Source organism: Siphateles boraxobius, unplaced genomic scaffold, assembly GCF_051911475.1.
Source record: "Siphateles boraxobius isolate OS27281-9 unplaced genomic scaffold, OSU_SipBor_1 30, whole genome shotgun sequence".
Classification (NCBI taxonomy): Eukaryota; Metazoa; Chordata; class Actinopteri; order Cypriniformes; family Leuciscidae; genus Siphateles; species Siphateles boraxobius.
Genome location: NW_027508920.1, coordinates 16,335,001 through 16,360,000, shown reverse-complemented (window position 1 = coordinate 16,360,000; position 25,000 = coordinate 16,335,001). Strand labels below are relative to the sequence as shown.

At 38.7% G+C, this 25,000-nt stretch overlaps 1 protein-coding gene across 4 annotated transcripts in view; it reads right to left on the bottom strand.

Annotated features, from left to right (window-relative positions):
• Window positions 1–2,699: 2,699 nt before the first annotated feature.
• Window positions 2,700–25,000, bottom strand: part of nectin1b (nectin cell adhesion molecule 1b) — a 276,075-nt gene continuing 253,774 nt past the window's right edge. For 2 of the 4 annotated variants that reach the window (XM_077248395.1, XM_077248397.1), the window contains one exon: window positions 3,520–3,695. In XM_077248395.1, coding sequence (XP_077104510.1) covers window positions 3,653–3,695 — 43 coding nt within the window. In that variant the 3' untranslated portion in view covers window positions 3,520–3,652. Of the gene's footprint in view, window positions 3,696–25,000 lie in introns of all 4 variants that reach the window. The other 2 variants (XM_077248393.1, XM_077248396.1) reach the window with 2 other exon arrangements.

Sequence of the window (25,000 nt, the reverse complement as noted above, 5' to 3'; positions counted from 1 at the left end):
TATTCGTTTAGTTAATTAATAGTTTATAAACTGTAGTTAATACATTAATAGACTATATACAAACAGTGAGTTCTTCATTCATTGTCACTGTAATTAACAAATTATTATTGTTTAATTAGCTCATATATAAATAGTTAGATAATGGTTTGTTAACAGCTTATTAACCATAAATAGTTCTTGCTTTAGATTAGATCGCGAATATTGGAAAATGTCATTAATTAGGTGCTTTAAAACAACCTTTTTCTTACAAAAATGTGCCGTTTTGCACATATACATTGTACATAATATATCTTGCAGTTTAGTGAAATATACATATCATATATATTTCAAAAGAAGGATATTATTTAGATTTTGTGAGGTTTAATGTTCATCTGCATGATTTTTGTTTCACACATCTGGTACATAAAGTTCATTTTTACATCAAACATAATCCCCATGTAAAAAAGACAAAAAAGTCAAAATGCTTCACATATGGTAGAATAACTAGCAGTGACACATACAATGATTGAGTTCATGTGTTCACGATGACTCAGACGATGATTTTCCTTTTACAAACATGAAGATATATTGTATACATCGCATGTATTAGAAAATATTAACAAAAAAAGCTACAGCTCACGTGTATAAAACAAACTCGGCAGGATTGCAAACATAGAAATTAAGTAAAATAATATCACAATTTCAAAATAAAAGAAAAACAATTTCATATTATCTGAGGCAGAAGGACAACAAAGAAAAAATCAACTAGTGGCAAATAATGCATGATCTTCAGTGTTGAAAATATTAATATTAATAATACATGTGGCAGCAATAATGGACAATATGTGACATGGGGACAGGGTTTTCTTTCCAGCACTGCGACCCAGGAACCACAGATGATTCTAATGCTACACTAGCACACACACAGAAATCAATGCCAGACATAAAGGTGTGCACAGTAGGTAACTTCACATATTGTAACCTAGCCCATAAACCACTGCAAAAGATAGATTTTTAAAACCAATCCCCAACAACTCTAAGGGTTTCTCTTTTATCACTTGTAACTTTCACATTGAGCACAAACATTGAGCACAAGTTGTTTTTTTTTGTTTTTTTTCAGCATATACATTAGACATGGCCTGACAACATAAGTGTCATTCTTGTCAGATGATCTCATTCTTTACAGAGGTCTGGCTGAGGTTGTAAAGAGGGCAGCAGTGATTTTCATCGGTTCTTCGTAGGATTCAGGAATGAATGTGATGCTAAATATGCTCTAGAAGGTAACGGCATATTGAGGGTCGTTCGCTAAAAAAATACATCAACATATGCTTTTTTTTCAAAAATAGCTTAATAAGGATGAAAGTTGCGGATTGTCCCTGAAAAGATTTTGTGTAGGTCAACCAGTGAAATGAAATGGTACATTTATAGTAGTTTTAAACAAAAAGCATTCTGACTACTCAGAGATGTTGAAAATGAAAGACGTGGACTGCATTTAATCGCATGCATTTTCAAGGACAACCTACACATATAAATACAGCAGCAACGGAAATAAAAACGCTTTGTCTTTTAACAACGAGCCTTCAAAAAAAAACAAATTGATACATGAAGGTTATGATTATCTGGATCGCTTGAAATGAGTGTCCTGATGAAAAGTATCCGTTTACCTCCAAATCTTTGATAATACCAAATGTAAACTTTTTTTGTGGAAGCAATTATAGAATGCTCTATTTCTTTGGTAACTATGAGCAAAACGTGATGAAAGTGTTTATGTCAGCAAAAATGAAATTTTAATTGTGACGTTGTGTCAGATGATATCTCATGAGAGGAAGTGAAATAGAACCCTTTCATTTTTTTGTTTAGAGAAGTGGGAACATTCACATTTCAGATTATAATAACTAATTTATTTATTTATTATTATTATTTTTTTTGATACTTGGTACTATTCAGATATCTTCGAGAAAGATGGCACTGCCAATTTACCCATATAATGCTGTTGCAGCAGAATCACTGTAGGGATGTTGTGCCATGTCATAGTTTTGACAAAATGTCATGAGATAAATAAAATGTTATACTTTAACAGTCACTCAACTCAAGCATGTACAACAAGAAGCAAGCAGATATAATCTGATAAATGAAAGAGTTACAATTGATTAATCAAAACAACCAAAAAGGTGACACAAAGTTAAATAAACAGTTATATCATTATTCATGCCACCTCATGTCATTTAAAAACCTGTATGCATTTGTTTTTTTTTAAGTGGAGCACAAAAAGAAACCTTTTAAATATTGTTCACGCAGCTCTTTTCTATGCACTCTTAAAAACGAAGGTTCCAAAATCACAGCGATGCCATTAAAAATCACTTTTGGTTCCCTTAAAAACCTTTTAGTAATCAGCTCCAAAAATAACATTTAAAAAATCGAAAGAACCTCTTGTGCAATGTTAAGGTTCCATGGATGTTTAAGGTTCTTAATGGAACCTCCGAGGTGAACAAAGAACCTTTGTTTTTAAGAGTGTACAAGCCCCAAAAATGACAAAAAACAAGAAAATAAAAGTATCATAAAACTGGTCCATATGACGTTCATGGTACCTCTATGGAGTTTGGAGAACTTTGTAAATATTGTCCGTTGTCAGCTGTTTTCCATACACCTCCAAAATGAACACAAAAAACACCACAACCATAACGGCCATAACCAATGCTTTTATCGGTTGTTTCTGCTCCTTTTCTTCTTTGTTTTGATCTGGAGATTATCTACTCTTTCAGAAAATGTGTAATAGTGCACCCTACCTTAACAGTGAAAACACGAAAAGCCGGAAAATTATGTCAATGGCGGGGAAAGAGTTAAAAAGAGTATAAAACTCTGTATGATGTTGATGGTACTTCTATGGAGTTTGTTGTCGTTTTTGGAGCCTGACAGCCATGATTACTTCAAACTGTCTTTTGGAAAAGAGCTGCAAAAATTCATTATTTGGGTTCCACAAAAAAAAAAATTATGAGCATATACACTTTGAAATATGAGCGAGCATAAATAATGAGAGAATTTCCGGGTGATTATTTCTTGAAATACTGTAAATGGACACTTGGCATAATTGAAATAAAGGAAGGTAAGGTCTAAGAGAGGAAAAGTGAAGGCTGATACCCTGTGTTCAGGAGAAGTGAGGTGTGTTGTTGTGAGAGGAGGGAGAGTGTAGAGTTGTGGTGTGGTGTTTCTAAAATTACAACACGAGACTAAGGGAACCTAACCACAGCCTCATAGTGAAACATGCAGTGCACAACACACACAGTTTACGGTCCACAAACTACTGACACTTTTATTCATTGTTCCGAGAGTCCGCCCGGATCCTGATGTGGCCAGCGCAGGACAACAGTAAATAGGAAGGAAGTGTTGTTCTCTCCAGGTGTGACTCGTAAGAGCTGTCATGTATGGGAAGGGGAACGGAGCTGTCACAGGAGTGTCTCCCAGCTCGGAGGGTCATGGGTTTAGACGGACTGCTCTTTGGGGAAGTTAAATGGGGGTCGGGGGGCAGGAGGGGCGGCGTTGGGCTGGAAGGTGTACATGGGGGTGTTGGTAGGGTGCTGGGTGTAAGGGATCTGGGGAAGGAAGGTAACAGGGGGGTAGGAAGAAGGTGGCGGAGGTTCAACAAATTGTTCCTGGTTGCCCGGGGGATGGCAGCTCACATAGTCAGCTGGGTTCGGTAGCTCTTCGTTCCCAGAGTTCTGTGGAAACAAGCAAATTTAAGCAACCAGTGGAAGATACACTGATATGACAACGTAAAGTTCCTTTCACATGATTCGCATTGAACTGAAGTTGTACACAAGGCAGATCCAACGCTATCTCACGACCAATTTGTACAAATTTGTACGAGGTGGCTAATTCGTACAACCTCACTTGTACAAATTCGTACGATTTGTCTTAACACCGGTGATGGGTAGGTTTGCGGGTGGGGTCAGAGGTAGGTCATTTGTTCAAATCCATATGATTTGGGCAATTCGTAAAATATGTACGATTCAGCAAAAATCGTATGAAGTCTTACGAGTGAGGTCTTATGAATTCTTATGAATTAGCCATCTCGTAAAATACTTACGAATTGCCTTGAGAATGGGTTGACAGATCACGTATACACACAAATTGACATTCTATGCAACTTGATACGTAGTAATATCATCTGCAACATTTTTCTTGTGGACATGACACTTGTGTTCAAGCCGTGATGTGAGTCATGTGAAAGAACGTTAAACGGTAATGAAACAATATCCAGCAATTATTTTTTCAAAACATACAGTATACATAAATAATTCAATACACTCTAAAAATATTAGAATATAAATTATGTATTTAAGATGATCTTGCAGATTATATAAAATTAAGCAACACAGTGAATATCTTAAAGATTTTAATGAAATCAAAGGGATATGTCACCCAATTGTCCACCCTCATGTCATTCCAAACCCATTAGACTTTCAATCATCTTCGAAATACAATAGAGATTTCTGCCCCTCCAATCGAAATCTCTATATATTTAAAACGATATCTGTCCGTTCATTTCGCAAAATTTGAAATACACACACCTTTATAAATATTTGTTTCTAAATCTCACCCTAAACCTACCCATAACTTATTTTAGTTAAACGTCCAGAATTCAGTCTCAGAAACCACAGCAACATTTTCTATAAAGCTTACATTTTGAAAATACTTTGTAAAATGCAAAAACAATGAAATGGCTCAATTGGCGTGGTTCAATTGGCAAGTGGGACAGAAATCAGGCAAATATTTGCTGACTTCAACTGGAGGAGAAATAAAATCAAAAAGCTTTGGACGCACAAGGGCGCGTGAGTAAAATAAAATTTTTCTGGATATGATTTCATTTTCTTTCTTAAACTAAAATTTAGCAAGCAAAATCAAGAAGAATACTAATAATAATTCCACTTACTCTATTGATAAAAAAAAGAAAGAAATGTAACTGGATATTGCGTATCAGATTCACTTAGAAAGTGTATGTAAAAGATGATTTCTCCATATAAAGAGCACACCAAATGAAAGCATGAACTTGTGCTATAGATATACAGTGCCAGGAGATTGTGTTGCTTATTCCACCAAATTTGATGAAGACATCCTAAAAGTAATCATATGATAAACAAAATAAAAATATCTTAATTTGTGTTTCGAAGATAAACAGAAGTCTCATGGGGTTCAAAGGATTTGAGAGTGTGCATTTGACATAATTTTAATTTTTTGGGTTGTTACATTCCCTAACTAACTCTTTAAAAGCATTTCATCAGATCTGATAAATGATTCTTCCTTGTCCCGTGAACGAGAGTGCAAACCTCAGAAGCAAAATGCTGATCAAAAACATAAATATTTATACATTGAAAAGTCATCAAAACAGCTGAAAAATGATCTATATCTTCCACCTCTAACCTGCAAGTTTAATATTATAAAGTATATTGGATCTGGAGTCTGATGCCACTTATCCATTTTTCTTCTGTTTCTGTTTACAATACTACATTTTGAAGTCCAGTGTAGAGACAAACACGCAATAGTCTGACACAAACAGCCTATGTATATGTACAGTTAAATTGAAAATAAAACCCACAACTTCTCAGTTAGATGATCAGTGTGACTCCAATCTAATACAACTCATCATGAAAGTTTATAATTGCTGAAAAATCCTGCGAAACAGTTGTCAAAGGCCATTCTAAACTTAGCTTCCTACAACAAGCCAGGAGTTACAAAAATGACAAGAATAATAAACAGATTGGAACATGACATAATGTAAAGTGAAATGAAGTAATGAGAAAATGCAGTGTAGAAAGAGAGTCAGACAGACAGAAAGAGAGGCCATATTTACACCTGGTGTAACAGATAGTGAAATCAAAATAGTCTATTTGCTTCGTGCATGGTTTCTCTGACTACTTGAAATTGGTACGAGTGACTGGATCGCAACAATGTTTTGGACCCTGTTTAAATCTGTATTTAGAACAGACTAATTGTGATAGTATTGCTTGAGAAGAATGTTGGCACCAGGGTAAATGGGACCAGAGAAAAAGTAAAAAAAAAATGGGAATGGAAAGGTGACTTACGCAGAGTCCCCACGCATCTTCATGTCTATGACAATGATGATTCCCACTCTGCGAGCAGCAGTATTGTAACGGAAGGAGCAACAATTTCAAAATAAACACTAAATGATGTTCCTCAGGGCTCACCCCTGGGCCATCTTCTTTTCTCAAAGCTGACAGTGAAGGAAGCAAGCTAGACACATGAGGTTTAGATGACAGGTGGAACCAGAACTCAGAGTTGGAATGGAGAAGATGAATGTGTGAAATAATATGTTCACACATTCATCACGTGAAGACATATCTATCAAAATGAAATGCAGCAGTGGCTATTTTTTATTTTTTTATTATTTTTTTTAATAATAATAATATGTACGATTTTGTAACATCTATCTCTGCACAAAGAGCTTGGAAATTATATAAAGAATAATTAAAGGCACTGAACCTTTAAATCTTTAAGGTGATATTTACTCATTCAATATGTTCTTGATTGGATATACCATGACTAAACATGTGCTAGGTTTTCTGAAGAACAGCAATCCATCATTATAGCTACTTCAGGTAGATGCACAAGGACTTTAAGTGATCTGGAGCACAAAGACAGTTAAATATCTGTATGCTTTTTCAGCAGTAATAAATTCCTTCAATGGCTTCATCATAAGATGCACCCAGCAGGAGAGAGCTGAACTTAAAGCAACAGTTTACCCTAAAATGAACATGATTACTGTTCTTGATTACTGAACATGAAAATGTTCTTGATTACTGACTCTTATGTTGTTTCAAACCCATATGAAATGCTTTATCACATTGAACACAAAATATATTTAACAGAATATCTTTTCTGCTATTTTTCAAAAACTGAATAGTGACCAGGGACAGATGGACATTGTGTTAGATATTTCCCTTTGTATCCCACGCAAGCCTGTTTCCTCTGGTGGCATAGTTAACCCTGTAGCTATTAGACAACAAAAATATTAGCTTTCTGGCTATTATGAACATTTGACTTCTTTCATTAGATCTGTAGATCAAGCCAAAAATTTCTGGAGGAAAAAGAGGAGACGCTGGTTTAATGCACACAGAGCTTCAAAACGTGTTCTTGGGCATTTTTTTTTTTTTTTTTACCTGACAAATAGTATTTAATTATTAATATTTTTTTAGTCTTTATTCAACTGGTTGTCAAGGAAGCAGACGAAGAAATTCAGATTAGTACTAAACCACATATAAACAATGCGTTCAATTCGGTAGTTCAGAAAGAGATTACCCTACTGATCATAACAGATGTTTGAATGCATATAATGCGGAGCACAGATGACCCTTGGAAACATATAAAACAACATGAATAGTAAGAACATAATAACTAATTTAGAAATGTGATTCATTTAGTTTCTGATTCAAATAAGACAATAATCAGAGGAAAATAAATTTCATTAATATCAAATGTAATTAGAATTAATTAGAGGGAGCTGATTCATAGGGGAAAAAAGAGTAATAAAACAAAATAATTGTATACCCACTTACAGTACAGAGATAAGAACGTCCTGGTCGCGTATGGAACCCACCGTTCCCTGAAGGAGGGAACGGAGGACGTAGTCGACGGTCGACTGAATGGGGATCTCGCTAGAGAGCCTATCCTCTTCGAGTACTATTGAACGAGCCAATGTAATTGGCGTGCGTGATTCGCATCACACACTCCGCCCCCGCGGCGCGGGTATAAATACGGAAGTGGATGCACGCACTAGTTGCTTTTCGCTGAGGAGCCGAGAGTAACCCGGGGTCAGCGGTGGTCCAGCGGTAGTGGCAAGGGCACTACGTCCTCCGTTCCCTCCTTCAGGGAACGGTGGGTTGCATACGCAACCAGGACGTTCCCTTTCAGTCGATAACGTCAGACGTAGTCGACGGTCGACTGAATGGGGATAACCTTTGAAAACGCCACTAACGCTGCCACCTTCCAGTGCCTAAACCAAAGCCTCCTGATGCCCCCGCAAATTTAAGGCGGGGAAGGACAGGGCTTAGGCCAGGGAAGTCACTGCTGTTCCTACAGGACCACTGGGAAAGCGTTCCCCGTACATTGGAAAGAAGGGAAACTGCGGAAGCCACATCCAACCCAGAGGGAGGTAACGTGGAGAATACACATATGAACTGGGCGGAAACCGGGCAGTCTAACATATGGAATGTCACTGGGGTGGCTCCAGCCTAAGACGGGGGGAGACACACCGGACAGTGACGGCAGAGAGACTCTGCCGAGGGAAGACACGGGCTCGCCGCAGGGAGCCGTATCGTGGAAGAATACACATATGGGGTCGCCGTAGGGACCGCAACATATGGACCCAGCCAAACACAGGTTCCACACTGCTTACGAGTGGTAGGCCTAACACCAGACGTTCCCGCACGTCCGTGGTCGGAGGGGTGTGGAGGAACTCAACAGGGTTAAATTTTAAGGGAACTCAACTGGAGTAGAAAGGCGCACGTATCCAGTCCATAGGAGGGGAATGGCGCAGCAAGCCGACACTTGAACCGGGCTCACGGTGAAACTGGCTTCATGAGAAGGGAGCCCACGGGAAGCAGCGGTTCAACTAGGTGTCGTCCAGCCCCCAACTCTAGAATCTGTTTAGCAAAGCATATCGTCAATGCCCAGGCGGAGCACTTTACACTCATCATAGAGGAGCTCAACACCTAAGTGGACATGTTGCATCTCGGATTTTTACCGAAATGAAGGCAAGCACTAAGTGCAACTTTGCATGGAAACAGCCTTCCCTCTCTGCTGAGTTCCAACAGATATTTGTAGAGCTGGTCTGAGGTCTATGGCTTGCATTCTGTACACGTCCAAGCGAACAGACAGAGAAGCCAGGGCTGGATCTGCCTCCTCCAGGACAGCGCTTGCAGGCTCACCACCTGCTCCTATTACGGGAGAGGTAGGAACCTTGGGCACAATCCGAGTCGGGGTCTCAGCTTGTGAGAGTTCGCCGGCCCAGACTCCAGGCACAATACGTTGACCGAAAGCGAGCAAGTCCCTACCCTCTAGTAGAGACCACGCGAGCAGGAGAACTGATATAACAGAATTTTTAACTCACTGCCTGCAGTGGCTCAGGGGCGGTCTCTGCAGTGCAGTCGCACCAGGGACAAGGCCCAAGAGGATAAAGAGGGACGCAAGGAATTACAAGACCTTGCTCCTCAGGAACCTGACGATCAGAACGTGCTTCTGCACACTTCTGCAACACGATGAGCGTCGTTTAAACACCGAGGCAACTTCATTTTGAGGGTGAAGGAAAACAGCCTACTCCAACCCATTTTGCAGGAAAGAGAGCACTGAAGTGATCGAAAGCTTTCAGGATCTCCTCTGGAGAGAAGACGCACTCAACGACTAAGTTCCACTTCTAAAGGCGTAAGCACGCTACCCATTTCTAGGGGGTGCTCGCAGAAGTGATGGTAACTATCACATGTCCCTGTGATAGCCACCTGAACCTCCGCGTTCAGATGTAAGACCGCCCGGAATCTCCGGGAAAAAGAACGCGGGTACCATCGTGCCCCGTCCCTGAAAGAGTTTTCAGGGGAAGTCAGGAAGGCTGTCGATGGGAACCAGGTCTAGTTGGGCCAATAAGGGGCAACTATGAAGACCTGTTCCTCTCCTGACTTGGCACGTAGGTGCAAGCGACGGTGGCAAAAAGACAGAAACATTGCTCAACACAACATGTGAAGATCACTGGGTTTCAGGAGCATTTTCTGCTCAGCACTTGAGTGTGATAAGTTCACTGAGCTTCAGGAGCATTCATGCTCAACAACTGAGTGTGATAAACTCACTGAGCTTCAGGAGCATTTCTGCTCAACACTTGAGTGCGAAGAACTTCACTGAGCACCAGGAGCATTTCTGCTCAGCACTGCGTGTGATGAATTCACTGAGCTACAGGAGCATTTCTGCTCAACACCTGAGTGTGATGAACTCACTGAGCTACAGGAGCATTGCTGCTCAACACCTGAGTGCGATGAACTTCACTGAGTTTCAGGAGCATTTCTGCTCAACATGAAGTGTGATGAATTCACTGACTTGAGCAGGCGCAAGGCGACCATGAGCCGCAGTCGCTTTTAGAAGGCTCACTGGGGTTAAACGCATTTCTGCGGGCCCCTGGGGCAGCTGAGAGCCAGTGTTTGTCCAAGGGTAGTCCGCTCGGTTTGTACAAACACTGGCATGAAGACGAAACAGGAGGGGCAACAGAGCGGCCCCGGAATGTTCATGACCCAGCTGGACCCAGGGGATGGAGTCTCCACTTGCCCTGGCTATAACTGTCGTGAGGCTCGATGGCGGCACGATTGAGTAGAGCGGGAAGAGTGGAACAAAGCGTCCTCAGAAGCTTCTGACTCCAAGGAGGAGGTGACGGGTGAGTTGTGACATGAAAGGGAAGCTTGCGCAACAGTCGCAATGTCTAACAACTCGAGGCACGAATGCCCGTGTAGTCGAGGGTCGCCCAGGCCCCCGTTAAAACACGCCCTTTGTACATGGCCCCTCTGTTGAAGAGGGTTTGGCAGCAGACCTGGATGAACTATAGTCACACAGGGTGAGCTGCTCTGCCATGGTCACCTCGGGACTCGATCTTGAAGCTAGCGCTGAAGCGGTCACATATGGAGGAAGCCAATGGCTGCAACTACCATATACCCCAGGAGCCTCTGAAAGTTCTTTCAGTGGGACCCTTTCTCACTTCAATCACCAGCTGAACACATTCTCATTGGAGAGACGTGTTAGACCGAGTCCATCTCCAAAACTGAAAAAGAGATACTCAGCCCGTGGGCGAGATTACTCTCTTCCAGTTGACCTGAAGACCCAACGGGCTCTGGAGCACTCGAAGGGAAGGACACTGTACTGATACTCCACCCTTACACGCAACCCACAGGATGGCCTGTGGTGCGGAAGGTAGAGATCTGTTTTTAAGCACATGTCTTTCAGGTCGGAGCTGCAGACCAATCTTGGGCCAAGATGGTCACGACCCACCACCTAGTAGCATGAAGAACGAGTTTACAACTGGCCTTCGTACCGGCTGGAGGAGCGGCTATATCAAATCCTTCGCCAGCAGGATAAGATAAGCACTCACAAGTCAGGAGCACTCTCGGTGTGATGAATATCACTGAATTTTCAGGAGCACGTCTGCTCAACACCTAATGTGATGATTATCACTGACTTGAGCGGGGTAGCCGAGCCTGAGGTGGGGCAGCAAAGTAGAGAGAGTGGTGTTAGTGTGCTGTGCAACACTTACCTGTCTCCACTAGCGGCAGGGGGCGCGTGAGAAGGCGGATGACCGGGTCCTCGAACGCACCAAGCTGCCTGCTGGCGACCAAGGGGGAGCTGAGGGGTGTAAGGCTATACAGGGTCACACCCGCCAGACTGGCCCTCTTGGGACCCAGCAACAGATGAAATTGCTCTCTCTTTGAAGTGTGGGTACCGCTTGCTCCGCTTTTTTTTTTTTTTTTTTTTTTTTAGGGAGCCAGCGGCGGAACAGACACACACACAAACAAAGGCTCCACCCGGCCCTCACCCGGGGGGAGGGAGTGATCGTGCCACTCCAAGAGCATCTCATCCATTCCTCGGCGGCCCGCTCCAGAAAGCTTCCGCTGTCGCTTGCCACCTGGCTTGGCAGCGCCTGGAGCGGGCTGGGCGTCTCTACTGCGGCCGGCTCCATGCTGAGGCCTGGGTGGAGGCTGCTGCGGAGGGCCAGCAGGAGCGGCGGCCGGGGAACGCCCACGGCGACGAGCAGACGGAGGAGCTGCCACCGGCCGCGGGTGGGGGCAGCAGCTGGCCACCGGGGCAGGATGTGCCGGATGACCTCCGTCTCTGCTTGAGCGGCAGAGAACTGTTGGATGCAGTTCTCCATCGCGTCGCCGACCAGCCCAACCTGGGAAATTGGGGAGACCAGGAACCGAACCTTGTCCGCATCCGCCATACCAACCAGGCTGAGCCAACGAAAGGCGCTACTGGACCACCAAGGTGGACAACGCCAGACCGATCACGCAAGCTACGACACTCATGCCCTGGAGGGTGAGGTCGGATGCAGTGCGGTGCTCACCTATGAGCGCACGGTCTGGATTACCCTCGTGCATGCCATGGGTGCCCTAGCCTGCAGCAATGCCATGGCACGCAGTGATCCGCTGCACTCGCGCTGTAGAACACCAGCACTGGGAGAGTCTTCCTGAAGAACATCGACACACTCGCTCGTTGTAGACAACAGCACTCTCAGAGACATCAAACGATCGGCTCCGAAGCGAAAGGCAACTAGTGCGTGAATCCACTTCTGTATTTATACCCGCGCCGCGGGGGCGGAATGTGTGATGCGAATCACGCACGCCAATTACATTGGCTCATTCAATAGTACTCGAAGAGGATAGGCTCTCAAGCGAGATCCCCATTCAGTCGACCGTCGACTACGTCTGACGTTATCGACTGAAAGGGAACTAAGGGGTTAATTTGCTGCTTTTGGGAAATTAAACAGAGAAAAGAATTTTAGCTACCAAAAGACACTGCGTAACTAAACTTTAATTGAAAGTCTTGGTTTGAACTCTGATATTAGTTGACTACTATACATATGCACAAACACAAAAACAGCTGCTTTCTTTGGAGGAAAAACACTGTTTTATTAACAAGCGTGCATAATAAATTGTCTACAGCTGGAGGAGGTGAACCATTTTGACATCACCTTTCTCACAGACAGTGAGAGATTCAGAGAGACACTTCACTCCTGCATAAAATGCAGCACTAATCTAAATGAAAATCACTGGCCGAATAAGAAGCCCTTTTTTTCTTTCTTTTTTCCAATACCTTTAACAGTGAGGTAGGCGTGTTGGGGTCTCTGATAGTTCACCATGGGGAATTCGACCTAAATAGGCTTCTTTTATCTCCTTTGACAATGTAATGATTCCCCCATCGCAGCATTGCCCTGTTCCAGAACTTTGGAATTTGCCAAAGCAATTATTTCGCTATCTTCAGAGAAGAAATTTGACCTTCTGGCCTGCCTAGTGGCTCTACATAAAGCCAGTTACAATGCTGATTGAAAATGCTTTCAAATAATATGTACTGATTGAAATGGACCTCTTTTTTGTACCCCATTTAAGAAAGGTGGAATCCAGAGTTTATCTGTCAGTCATTCGTGAGTGCTCTTTTGACCATGTAAAACATGCCTCTATTTTTCCTTTCACTGATCTGAACAGAGGAATTATCTGCACGTTGGTGTACAGGATCCGCAGAGACACTGTACAGCCAATTAGAAAACATATTCAAGTCATATCTTAATGTTCTATATATTTTGGCTTACTCCAGGAGAACATTTCAGAAAAAACCCTTCTGAAAAACAGGAGTTCATAAGAAGACTTGGTAACACTTAATAATAACTGCATGCTATGAATCATTAGTTAAGCATGAGTAAACAGTTAATTCATCATTTATAAAGCATTAATATAAATTAATAAATAGTTTATTAATACAGCTATAAATGATTTTTTTCTTGATTTATAAGCATATATATTTTTTTAATAATTGTATTTTCATACTTTGTTAATGATTAACTAATAATTTCTGAATGAAGTATAGCATTATTTACAAACCAGTTATTTAAGAGTTGTCAGTGGTTCATAACATCACTTAGAAAGTGTAAGTAAATGCAGTAAATGCAGGTAGTTATAAAGCATTTCGAAGTAGTCAGTTAACTATTTTTGTGAGCTCATCTAAAGTGAGGGCTATTCATGCCTTGTAAAGCATTCATAAAGGAGATTTAAAGACTCAGTTATTTTCTAAACAGAAAAAGTAAACAAACACAAAACAGTGATACAGAACATAGAAATATTTAACAGCCTTAAAATCTCCTTTATAAAAGCTTTGTAAGGCATAACTAGTCCTCACTTTAGATGAGCTCACAATAATAGTTAACTGACCACTACTAAATGCTTTATAACTACCCAAATTAACCCTGAATTACAGTATAAATACATGTTAATAAAGCATTTATTAACACACATAGTAACTATTACTACATGTCTGGATAATAAGATGTATGAATGTATATTTAAATAGTTTATTAATCATTTACTTACACTTTCTAAGTAATCTTATGAACCACTGACAACTAATAACTTGTTTATAAATAATGCAACACTTCATTTAGAAATGATAAATGATAATTAATACAATTATTAAACATATTATAGATATGCTTTTAAATCAAGAATAAACCATTTATAGCTGTATTTATAAACTGCTTATTAATGTCTATTAATGCTTTATAAATTATGAATTAACTAACTAACTTACTAATGCTTAAATAATGATTAATAGCGTAGTTATTATAAAGTGTTACCGAAGACGGAACGTCCTGTAAAGACACACCAATGCTACATAAATGATGTGATCTGTTGTGATTATTATTTTTTGCACGTGTGTGTGTGTGTGTGTGTGTGTGTGTGTGTGTGTGTGTGTGTGTGTGTGTGTGTGTGTGTGTGTGTGTGTGTGTGTGTGTGTGTGTCTTGAATCAGGACATTTTTTGCATTGTAATTTTAACCATGCATTCTTAATTGTAATTCTCATAAATGCTGTACTGTATATACTGTAAAATAACATTTCTGATCAACTCTTAATCATCACATCATTGTCTCCTGCTCTTCCTCTGCCTCTCGGCTATTAGAATTGTTTAAGTGTTGATTGATTGTAAATAACAGAAAAAAATAGGATTTTTTTGGACAATAAGAGATATGGTTAATATAATAGTAGGATCATTTTTTTATTATTATTTCTATAATATGAATTGCTTGTTTACTGACAGTAGGCCTATAACAATTGGAGAATGACATGCTTTATTGTAATGTAAATGACACAATGAAAAATTCAATCTTAATGTTCCTATAATAGGCTTCATTTTTCTTGGGTAAAATATTATTTATTTTTATTTTGTTTTTATTTGGTATGAAATGTGACTCAGACATTTCTTTGCAGATACAAGAAGGAAATTAAATCCTCAATCCATAAGTATGAAAAATAATAGAGCCTTAACAATCACCACTAAAAGTGAGGGATATTTCTGGATAGGTGCAAAACGAATCTGTTTTGAAGAATAAACACAATGAAAATATGTTGATAAATGATTCCGCTGCGGTCGAATCTCTTGTGATTTCTTGTGAAATCTTGTGAACAAATATTGTTCTGACATATGATAATAGAGGAGCTAAAGTAAAACTAGATCCAAATGGGTCGACATAGATCTTTAACAATAAAAACATGATTTTCTTATTAACTGAGGTTTGCGTGCATTACAAGCATTTCAGATTGTGTAGATACTGCACTACATATGACATACAGTCCAAATGCATGAATTACATAACACAAATGTGTGGATCATTTTCTCTGCAAATTTAAAAAGAAACTTTTCATCAATTTTTCACAGTACAATTTTACATTATACACCCACCATCTCACTGAATGACAGTATAACACCAAAGTGGATAACACCTGGGTGTTAACATTAGATATCTCTCATCTCAGTACATCTGTTCTTGCGCTCAATAACAAGGACACATCACCAACCAGGATTACCCACTGGATCCACACACATTTACCCTTACTTGTCTCTCCGCTGCCAGGTTAATTACTGGTTACCTCATTCATAGACCCACACACTCTAATATGAAAGGTCACTACGGTGTGTGTTTAAAAAGGCAAAATCAACACTCAGACAAGTACCCTTACACAGGGAAGAGAGATAAGGTTGACAGATAATAAGGTTATCTACATTGAAGTACATTCAAATTAACCCAAGGAGTTAAATAAGACTAAAGAGCAAAAAAGTTAAGGAAGAATGATGACTGAATGAACATATAAAGATAACAAGAAACAAATTTATCATAATCACGCATAATAAACCTATCAGCTCTTTTCCTGCCATTGACTGAAATTTCCATCATTTATAAGACAACGCTTCCCCGCCATTGACGGAAATGTCCGGTTCTCCGTGTTTTAACTATTATACGGTAGGGGGGCGCTATGATAAATCTTCTGAAAGAGTACTGAATCCCCGGATCAAAACACGTGCGAAAAAGCAGCAGAAACAAGCGATTGTATATGTACGCAGATGCATATGTAAAATAATGCGATCATCAACATTAAACAGCATATAAATCAAAACTGCCCAAGGTTACTGAATGAAATGTTTGCCCAGGACGAGCTATAGGACTGTGAAGCTTTGGGGGTGTTGATAGACTCGATCTACTCCATCACTGTTTTGATCATCGTTCTGAATCTGATTTTGATGCAGTCTAAAACTAGTTTTTTTCAGCTTTTTGCTCAAAATGCTGCTTTTTTATGAAACACCCACATTCAAGTGTTAATAAAAAAAAAAGATTGCATGAAGCTACAATAAAACTATTTTGTTTAAAAGCTGAGGTTCTTTCTTTTGATATATTGCATGTTCAGATTTTCATTCAACAAAATATTCTGGGGGCTGTATAACATTTCTGAAAATGATCAAAAATGCTGGTGGAGGCTGGCAACACTTAAAAAAAAAAGGCTAATATACAGACGTCATAGTAAAAGAAAGGCTCTTGAAATGTACAGAGATTTATTTATATTCTTGGATTTGATGCTGTATTTTCTTAAATATCATGTGGAATATTCCTACTTGTTATCTTTGTCTTACTTTCATAAAAGCATTACTTTTCCCAGCACTCAAGCCCCCGAAATGCTCACGGCAAAGTTTTTGATCATTCTTCGCTTAGTGGTCAAAAGCAGTTTGAAATGCCTTGAAAAAAATCAGCTGAGACTGCCGCGAATAGCGTTTAGATACATGTGCAGCGCTTTCCTCTCAATAACAAGATAAACACAACAAAGATGACATCGCTGAGAAAACACCAGTTAAAATGATACGTTTGCTGGGACATGTCTTTAATTTAACCTCATTTATATTTGGCCAGATAATAAAACAAATCACATTTCAAATTTAGTTTCTCTCTCTCTGGATTTTTCTTTCTTTTTAATCTTTAATCTTTTCACACACACAAACAAGACAAACAAGATCATTGAGGCAAGAAAAACCAATGGACGACTGTGAGTGTGAGGTCAGCACACGAAGAAATAAAGCTCAATGAACAATACTGCAAGATCGTTTGGAAGAAAGACTGCCATCTGAGACTGTAAATCCTTCGAATCATCACGGCTTAGAGGCGATGAGAGATAAAAACATGTTCGCTCTCTAATGACAGATATTGGAATGTCAGTCATAAATCATTATGGTAATATGGGTCAAATGGCTAAAGCCACATTTGAGGCATAAGCTGAGGAGGTAATTATCATTTTTAAAGGCCACATTTGGGCTTGAATGGCATTACAAATGATATTGAATCTCATTAATGTTAATAAGTACTAATGGAAAATAAAAACACTTGGAAATTGCAATTCAAAGCAAATGTAATTGCATCATTTAAGCAATTAGAGAAAATGCACCTCAGTCCAGACGAAGTAAAAGAGAAACTCCATGACTTTGTGATGTCTTCAAGGAATCAGATTCCTATTAAAAGCACTCTAAGGTGGAAAATCACTGAATTGAGTCTGCTGATGGCCTTGTTTCTTAGCACACGCTCTCTGTGTTGTTTCAGCACTCAGTTCACTAAAAGAATTATGCAAAAACCAGTGCAAACGTGCCCATAAAATTAGTGCTAAAAGCAATTTGCACGTGGCAATTATTTCAGGCCTGAGAGCAAAAATAGTGTGCTCTGACATGCTATGCCTGAACTACACAGCATTACTTAACCACTATGATCCAGGGTCACTCTTTAAAATGCTGTGCATCATGGATATACGCCTGGGTAATGCTGTTCTCCATCATTCGATCGGCATTTGATAAATTCAGCCCAGGCTCAATAGAAAAACGTACCGGTGGCAACATTTTTGCAAAACGCAAAATACATTGCGTATTTCACATTTCGCGACATTTTCAAAGTGAAATGTCCAGTGAGTGGCGCTAAAAGCATGTTTAGTTTAGTTTTGTTTTTTTTGGAACAGATGAACGTGAATATGGCAATGTTTATTACGTTGGAGTTTGTACGTATCACCGCAGTTCTGAGTCGAAATGTCCGGTGAGTGGTGCAAAAAGCTCAATGATCCACTTTCAAATAACGTACATCTTCACTAAACCCTAAACCTACCAGATAGTGTTAACAAAAGCAAGTGTGACACAACAAACACAATCGTAATCATGCCATTTTAGCTTGTTTTTGAGCTCTTTTATTGTGACTCGTCTTCACAGGGTTTGTACCCGAGCTCTCTGCATCATAAGTACAATTCTGCATTAGCTGAGCTATCGAGCAAGCTTAGTATGTCATGAAAACTCCAAAATATATTCGTTTACAAATCATAAACTATGATAAAAAGTGATTGTGAAAATTATTAAAAGTGCTTGTTGTTTTACTGCCTCTATTGTTCATTTATTTTATAAACTGCAGTGATATATTATGTACGTATTGGTACGTATTTTGCGTTTTGCAAAAATGTTGCCACAAGAACGTTTTTCCACTGAGAATTGTTTTGGATAAATTACTACTTCCATATTGAATAATAAACAAATTGATTTTGCCACCCCCCTTTTGCTTCAGGTAATAGTGCAAAAAATTGGTAGCACCTTTTTTCTTACACACATATTAGCTAGATACTAACCCTGAACCTACCTCTAAAATTAACCTTAACCAATGTACAACTTTTTTTTGGTAAGTACACTATAAGTACATGTAAGTGCATTGTAAAAATAAAGTCCAACCAAAAAAAATTTGATTACAGTAGATGCATTCCATAATAAGCATAATTTCATATAAAGAAAGCGTGTTTGCGCTGAATAAAGGACAAACTTAAATTGTATCCAATGCTATTTTAGAGCATTCAGTGCCACGCATTACTGGGAAATCATTTTATATATTCTAAATGTTTCTTGCTGTATTGAAAGAACTTTCACTCAGCAAAAAATTATTTTTATTCTTAAGGATAATTTCTTTGTGTCCTTGAACAGAAATACATTATTATTATAACGCGTTTAACATCAGTCCTCATATATGAACCTGACTTTTTCTTTTACAGTGCAATATTAAACTTTTAATGCTTGGCTTAAAAATACAGTTTTCATAACATTGATGAAAAATGCTAGAGAAACGTAATATTATGATACAAATCATTTTGATCTGAAATCTTATCTTATCCTTGTAAGCCATTAGAGAAAAGTACTTTGGTGGGCCCATAACCCAGTATTTGATAATGATAATCTGTATTTACACTCAAAGGATACCAACACTTTTTGCCTGTGGAAGCACTTAAAATAGACTTCTATAATCCTGATTCACCCATCGTTATGAACAAATAAAAAAAAAAAAGAATGAATTGATTTCACCCAGATAATCCACAGTTTTAACTTCCCTCTTTTTGAAAACACTTTATAGCTCCTGATGTTGATTTAACAATTCCATTTGTTGATTTTGCTCCTTTGCCTTCAAACTTTACATTATCCGCTTAGAAAGGCTGTCAGCGTTTTGAAAATAAAAGGAAGTCGAGTTTTTTTTTGTTCTAGTTTTACGATGTTCCTGCTCAGCAGTGTTTGCAGTGGTGGCCCTCTGAGAACTCCACGCTGTGATATTAATTGCTTGTTTTAACAGTGAGGCTGACTCATTCAGACTTTACCCCTGAGAACTGCTTTTTTTTCTTGCACTGGCTTCCTCTCGGCTGCTATTATCTAAGAAGAAGACGAAGAGATGGGTTTCTGAAGCGATGGGAAATCTCCTGCACACTGGGACGGTAACAGGCACAAGTCAGACCCTCTTATGTGTTTATCTTATACAGTGGAGATAACGTTAAAATAACTCTCTGAAACCAACTGAGCAAGTAAAATGACAAAATATTAATAAAAAGATAAAAGTACATACACAACCATTTTAAAGTTTGGGGTCTGTAAAGTTTTGAAAGAAGTATTTTCTGCTCACAACTGCAGCATTTATTTGATCAAAAATACAGTAAAACAGTAATATTGTGATTAAGTAATATTATGTAATATTTTGATCCTTAAGTCAATGTTGCTGTGTCGGGACGATCATACAAAATCATGAATTTTAAAGAGTCACAGATAACTTATAGCTGTCTCTAATATTAAACAGTGAAATAATTATTTTTTGAATGAAAAAATGACACATCAAAACACATCATCTTTAAGTAGGCTACCCCATCAAACTGACATTAGTGACATGTTATCGCGTCACTATCATTTTTGCTCATTTGTCCTAATTAGAATCTTTAGTATTTAGTCACATCTAAGACAGCTGCTTAACATATGCAATAACAATTGCAACTAACCAAACGTCCACTTATAGAGTATATCTCTTCCGAATGCTCATTAATCATAGCCTTCCATACTTATTGCATTATATATAAACCATTTGCAGAAATGTAATCAAACTCAGCTGTAAAATCACACTACTCGGACCGAGCACGTGTCTGACGATTCCCCAGATGCATGATAATGCAGACTATACCAGACTTCTTGTTTTGGACACAAAAGTGCACTTATAAAAAACAAATATAATGCCTAAGTTTGTACTAGTGATACAGTTTTGATTTTAGCATTGTGTATAAAGCATTGTGTTCATCTTTTAAACTTACTTACTTGTTTACAGGATAATGATTGACTAATGTGATTCATTATTTATGAATAAATAAATCACAAAAATGTATCTTGACTACATAGTTGATTAAATACAAACCGGCCATTTTATTAGGTACACCTGTTCAACTGTTCATTAGCGCAAATATCTAATCAGCCAATCACATGGCAGAAATCCAATGCGTTTAGGCATGTAAATATGGTAAAGACAATCTGCTGAAGTTTAAACTAAGCATCAAACTGGGAAAGAAAGTTGATTTAAGTAACTTTGAATGTGGCATGGTTGTTGGTTCCAGACAGAGTGGTCTGAATATTTCAACTGCTGTGGCCAGTTGCATAAACTTAGACATTATGTTAAGGCTGTGTCTTAAGATCTAATATGACCCATTAGCAGTTAGTCAAGGGACGGTTAGTCTTACTTTTCTGTATCAAATTAGGCCAATGTACGTTTTTATGTAACTGAAATTTTTTTCGGTGCGTAATGATGAAGTCAATGACTAACTTGTAAGGCTCTAAGCGGTTTATGTAACAGGCCCCTGGTCTACAATCATCTGTAGGATTTACATAAAATTGTAAATAGTTTTATCCCAAATTCTGTGGGATAAAAAGTGTTCGTGCGTGCGTGCGTGTGTGTGTGTGGGCATACAAACACACAATATAAAACAACTACTTTAAATATTTTTTTTTTGTGCTAATTTGTAATAATAATTTAAAGACATTAGAATTTACTGCTTGTTGTGTGGAAATACCTTTTTGACTCATAGAATGTTGATATCCATTTCCATGGCCGCATTAACAATAGGGCTAGGCGGGGCTAAAGCCCCGGGGCCCGAGCAAGGAGGGGGCCCGTGATTGGCTGTGGAGCAGATTGACTACTACTAGCCATCTGATTGCCAAAGCCTTACCACGCCCCCCACAAATTAGCCCTGTTATTTAGTGGCGCTTTGCCGTTTATTCCATGTATTATTATGGAATCATTATCATTAATGTTATAGTGACTGTTCGCAAAGACCCGCCTTTTTTAGTTACTGCGTGACAAGCCAGGCGGCTCTCAATGAGTCACGCACATCATGTTCTCACTCAGGCAGTGAAAAATACATTGCAGGGCAAAGACTAACGTTACACGGAGTGACTACGCGCCGACATACAAGAGAGAGCTCAGAGCAGCTTACTGTTGATATGAAACAAAGTCTAAACTCTCAAATATTGTCATTTAAGTAATTTAAACAATACCGTTTTTCAAGTTCAAGTCCACCGACGTTAATCTACTAACAGCTCTGTTGTCGGACAAAATTGTGCATTCGGCGTTATGATTGGTCAGGTCGCCTGTCAATCAAACCCCCGTGGGCAGCAGGGCATGGTGAATTGAAACGTCACGTTTTAATTTGATATACCAGTCAAATACATTTATTCTATATTTAACTTGTGAACGACCGATCTGCTGCTAGACGTAGGCCTATCAGATGATGGCTGCCTGCGCCTTATTAGAATATACGCATCAACCAATCAATCCACTCTTCACTTCATTCTAGACTATTCTTAAAATTGTCACGCATTATGTTCGTCTTCGATAGCATAGCTAAAAATGTCATCTTAAAAAAAAACATATTTGGGTGGGGCTCAAAAAAGGATTTAAAAAAAAAAGCTGAACAGCAGAGGAAACATGAGCTCCTCAGTAAAATCCCCAAGTTATCTGGTTATTTTACTAATATAAAAAATATATTATTATTGCCATAAATATTATATTACATAATATATGGCTAATATAATGCTGATGATCACGGAGGGGTTGTGGAACAGCAAGTGAGCACATGTTGGAGCAGATAAAGAAACAGCGTCATCATCGACCCCACCAATTTTCGATAAGTTTGATTATTAACTTGATGGATGTATGATATTGCTTTTTGTGTTTGATCAAACTCTATATTCGCCTAAAGGGCTGGCGATAATATATCTGGTAGAAATATGTCAATTTTGCTGTGCCATCATGATGTAAGTAACTGCAGTAACTCATAGCCCCGGGGCCCAGTGAGCTCTTAATGCGGCACTATGCATATCATATAAGTATTTTGTATTCAGTATTTCTTGTTTATTTTGTGTTTATTATGTAATGCAAAGACATACATTTTTGAGCCTGTAAATACGTTTTGGAGTTCATTTTTGGTTTTGTAGCCTATTGCAAGGTTACTGGTCATTTTAATTTTAAATGTTTTTTAAAAAGTTGAATTATTGAATAATATCAAAATGTCTGTAACACTTTATTTTGAAGGTGTACTTTAAACATTCTAGAAACTATAAGTAACCATTTCTGGGTTGTAACTGATTACATGTATTCTGGATTAATCAGATTCCAAAAATGAAGTAGGCCTACTTGTAATTAGGCTTGGGTATCGAGTATCGGGTATCGATTGGAACCGGGACTAGCTTTGCGATTTTCCCGGTATTGTTCAAAAGTTTAAATTTCGATTCCTAGTTTCGATTCACAGTCCGCTGACCGGAAGAAGAAACCGCTGAACACCAACAAAGAAGCGTCCACTGGAAGTGTTGGCATAACCGAGCGAAGCAACTCGAGAGTCGTCCTAATGCTGCTAATAGTGTGTCAAATTCGCGCCTACCACGCGCCTACCGCGTCTAGTTATACGCTTGAACACTTTGAATCCATTTGCGCGTCAAGAGCGAAATTGACGCACGTAGAAAAGGAGTTTTCGCGTTTATATTAACATAGACATTATAAACTGAAAAGCGGCCCTGTCTCCATTCGCGCCGCAGGATTTTTTTACGCGCGTAACGCGTCTTTGCATTGAAATCACTCGCGCCAGACGCTCTATTCGCGTCTGGTGTGAACGCAGCATCAAACCAAGGCATGGATATGTTCCAAAAGTGCTCTCGACGCCGTTCGGAGCACAGGTTATTTTCGCTGGTTGCTCTCTCCTCGCCAGATGACGAAGGTTTTACAAGTTGTTTCTTATTGTTTATTTGCTATTCTGCACTAGGTTAGCCCATCAGTGGGAGCACGGTAACATGTTTAAATACCTGCAGCATCATACACTCATGTGTAAATGTGTTTTCATGAGGTTTTCAAAAATAAAGCTCTCTTGAGAAAAGTGTACTCCTGTGAAAATGTATTCATAATTTATAATATTTATATTCAAGTGCATATTTATATTGATATTTATATTGTAGTTGAAAACAACCCTGTGAGAAATTCATAGTTCATAAAAAGTAAAAAGTTCATAGAATTAAAATTGATGGAGAAGGTTAGACTATTTCCTTCAGAAAGATCGTTGGTTAGCTAGCTCATTTAAAATATCCTAAACTTTTTTGACCCTGCCTCTTAAAAGAATCGGAATCGAGAATCGTTAGGAACCGGAATCGAAACAAGGAATCGAAATCGGAATCGTTCAAATTCAAACGATACCCAACCCTACTTGTAATTAGAATATATTGCGTTTTAAAATACTTGTAATCAGACTACAGTTACTTTATTGATTACATGATTGCATGTTATTCTCAAAATGGCAGTAAATTATACATAATTCATCGATCCTACATAATACAATTTTTTTTTTTATCTTTTAAATTTTCCTTTCTAAAAAAGCCTATACTGCTTATTGCATTCAGAAGTTCTTCCAGGTTTGTGGAATTGCACACACAGACCAGCCAATGAAGACTGAGACCCATCACTGGATTTACAGAAATCACTTAACCTTTAAGATGTTTTTTTTTTTTATCAACATTGTAGCATTGCATATCTAATAAGCTCCTGGTGAACAAATGGATTTTTATTATCATTTGAATTACTCTCAGTGATAATATTCAACCACATATTAATGTATTTGGAAAGCCTTTGTCTTTCAAACACATTAAAATATACAAATTCACATAATTTCATATTGGCATGCAATGCATGGATTCCCCAACTTTTTCATCAGCTGAACCTCTTTGACATAATAGATTTCCTTGAAGTACCCCTGTGATTTGAAGTTAAGAAGTTAGGTAATAAGTCAATAATAATAATAATAATAATAATAATAATAAAATTAAGTCCACGGGTTAATGGTGAAATGACATGCAGGTAAACAAGTGCTTAATTTTGAATAAAAATGCATTTTTTTAATTCCCAATTGAATAAAATTATTTATTTTAATTTGAATTGAACATTTTCATGATTTAATTGCATAGCTTTTCATTAAAGTCACGAGCCACTGCAGTTCCACCATAATCCCCAGTCTGGGAAACCCTAACATAATGTAATATTCGGTAACACTTTATTTCGATAGTCCACTTTAGACATTCAACTAACTATAAGTAACTTTG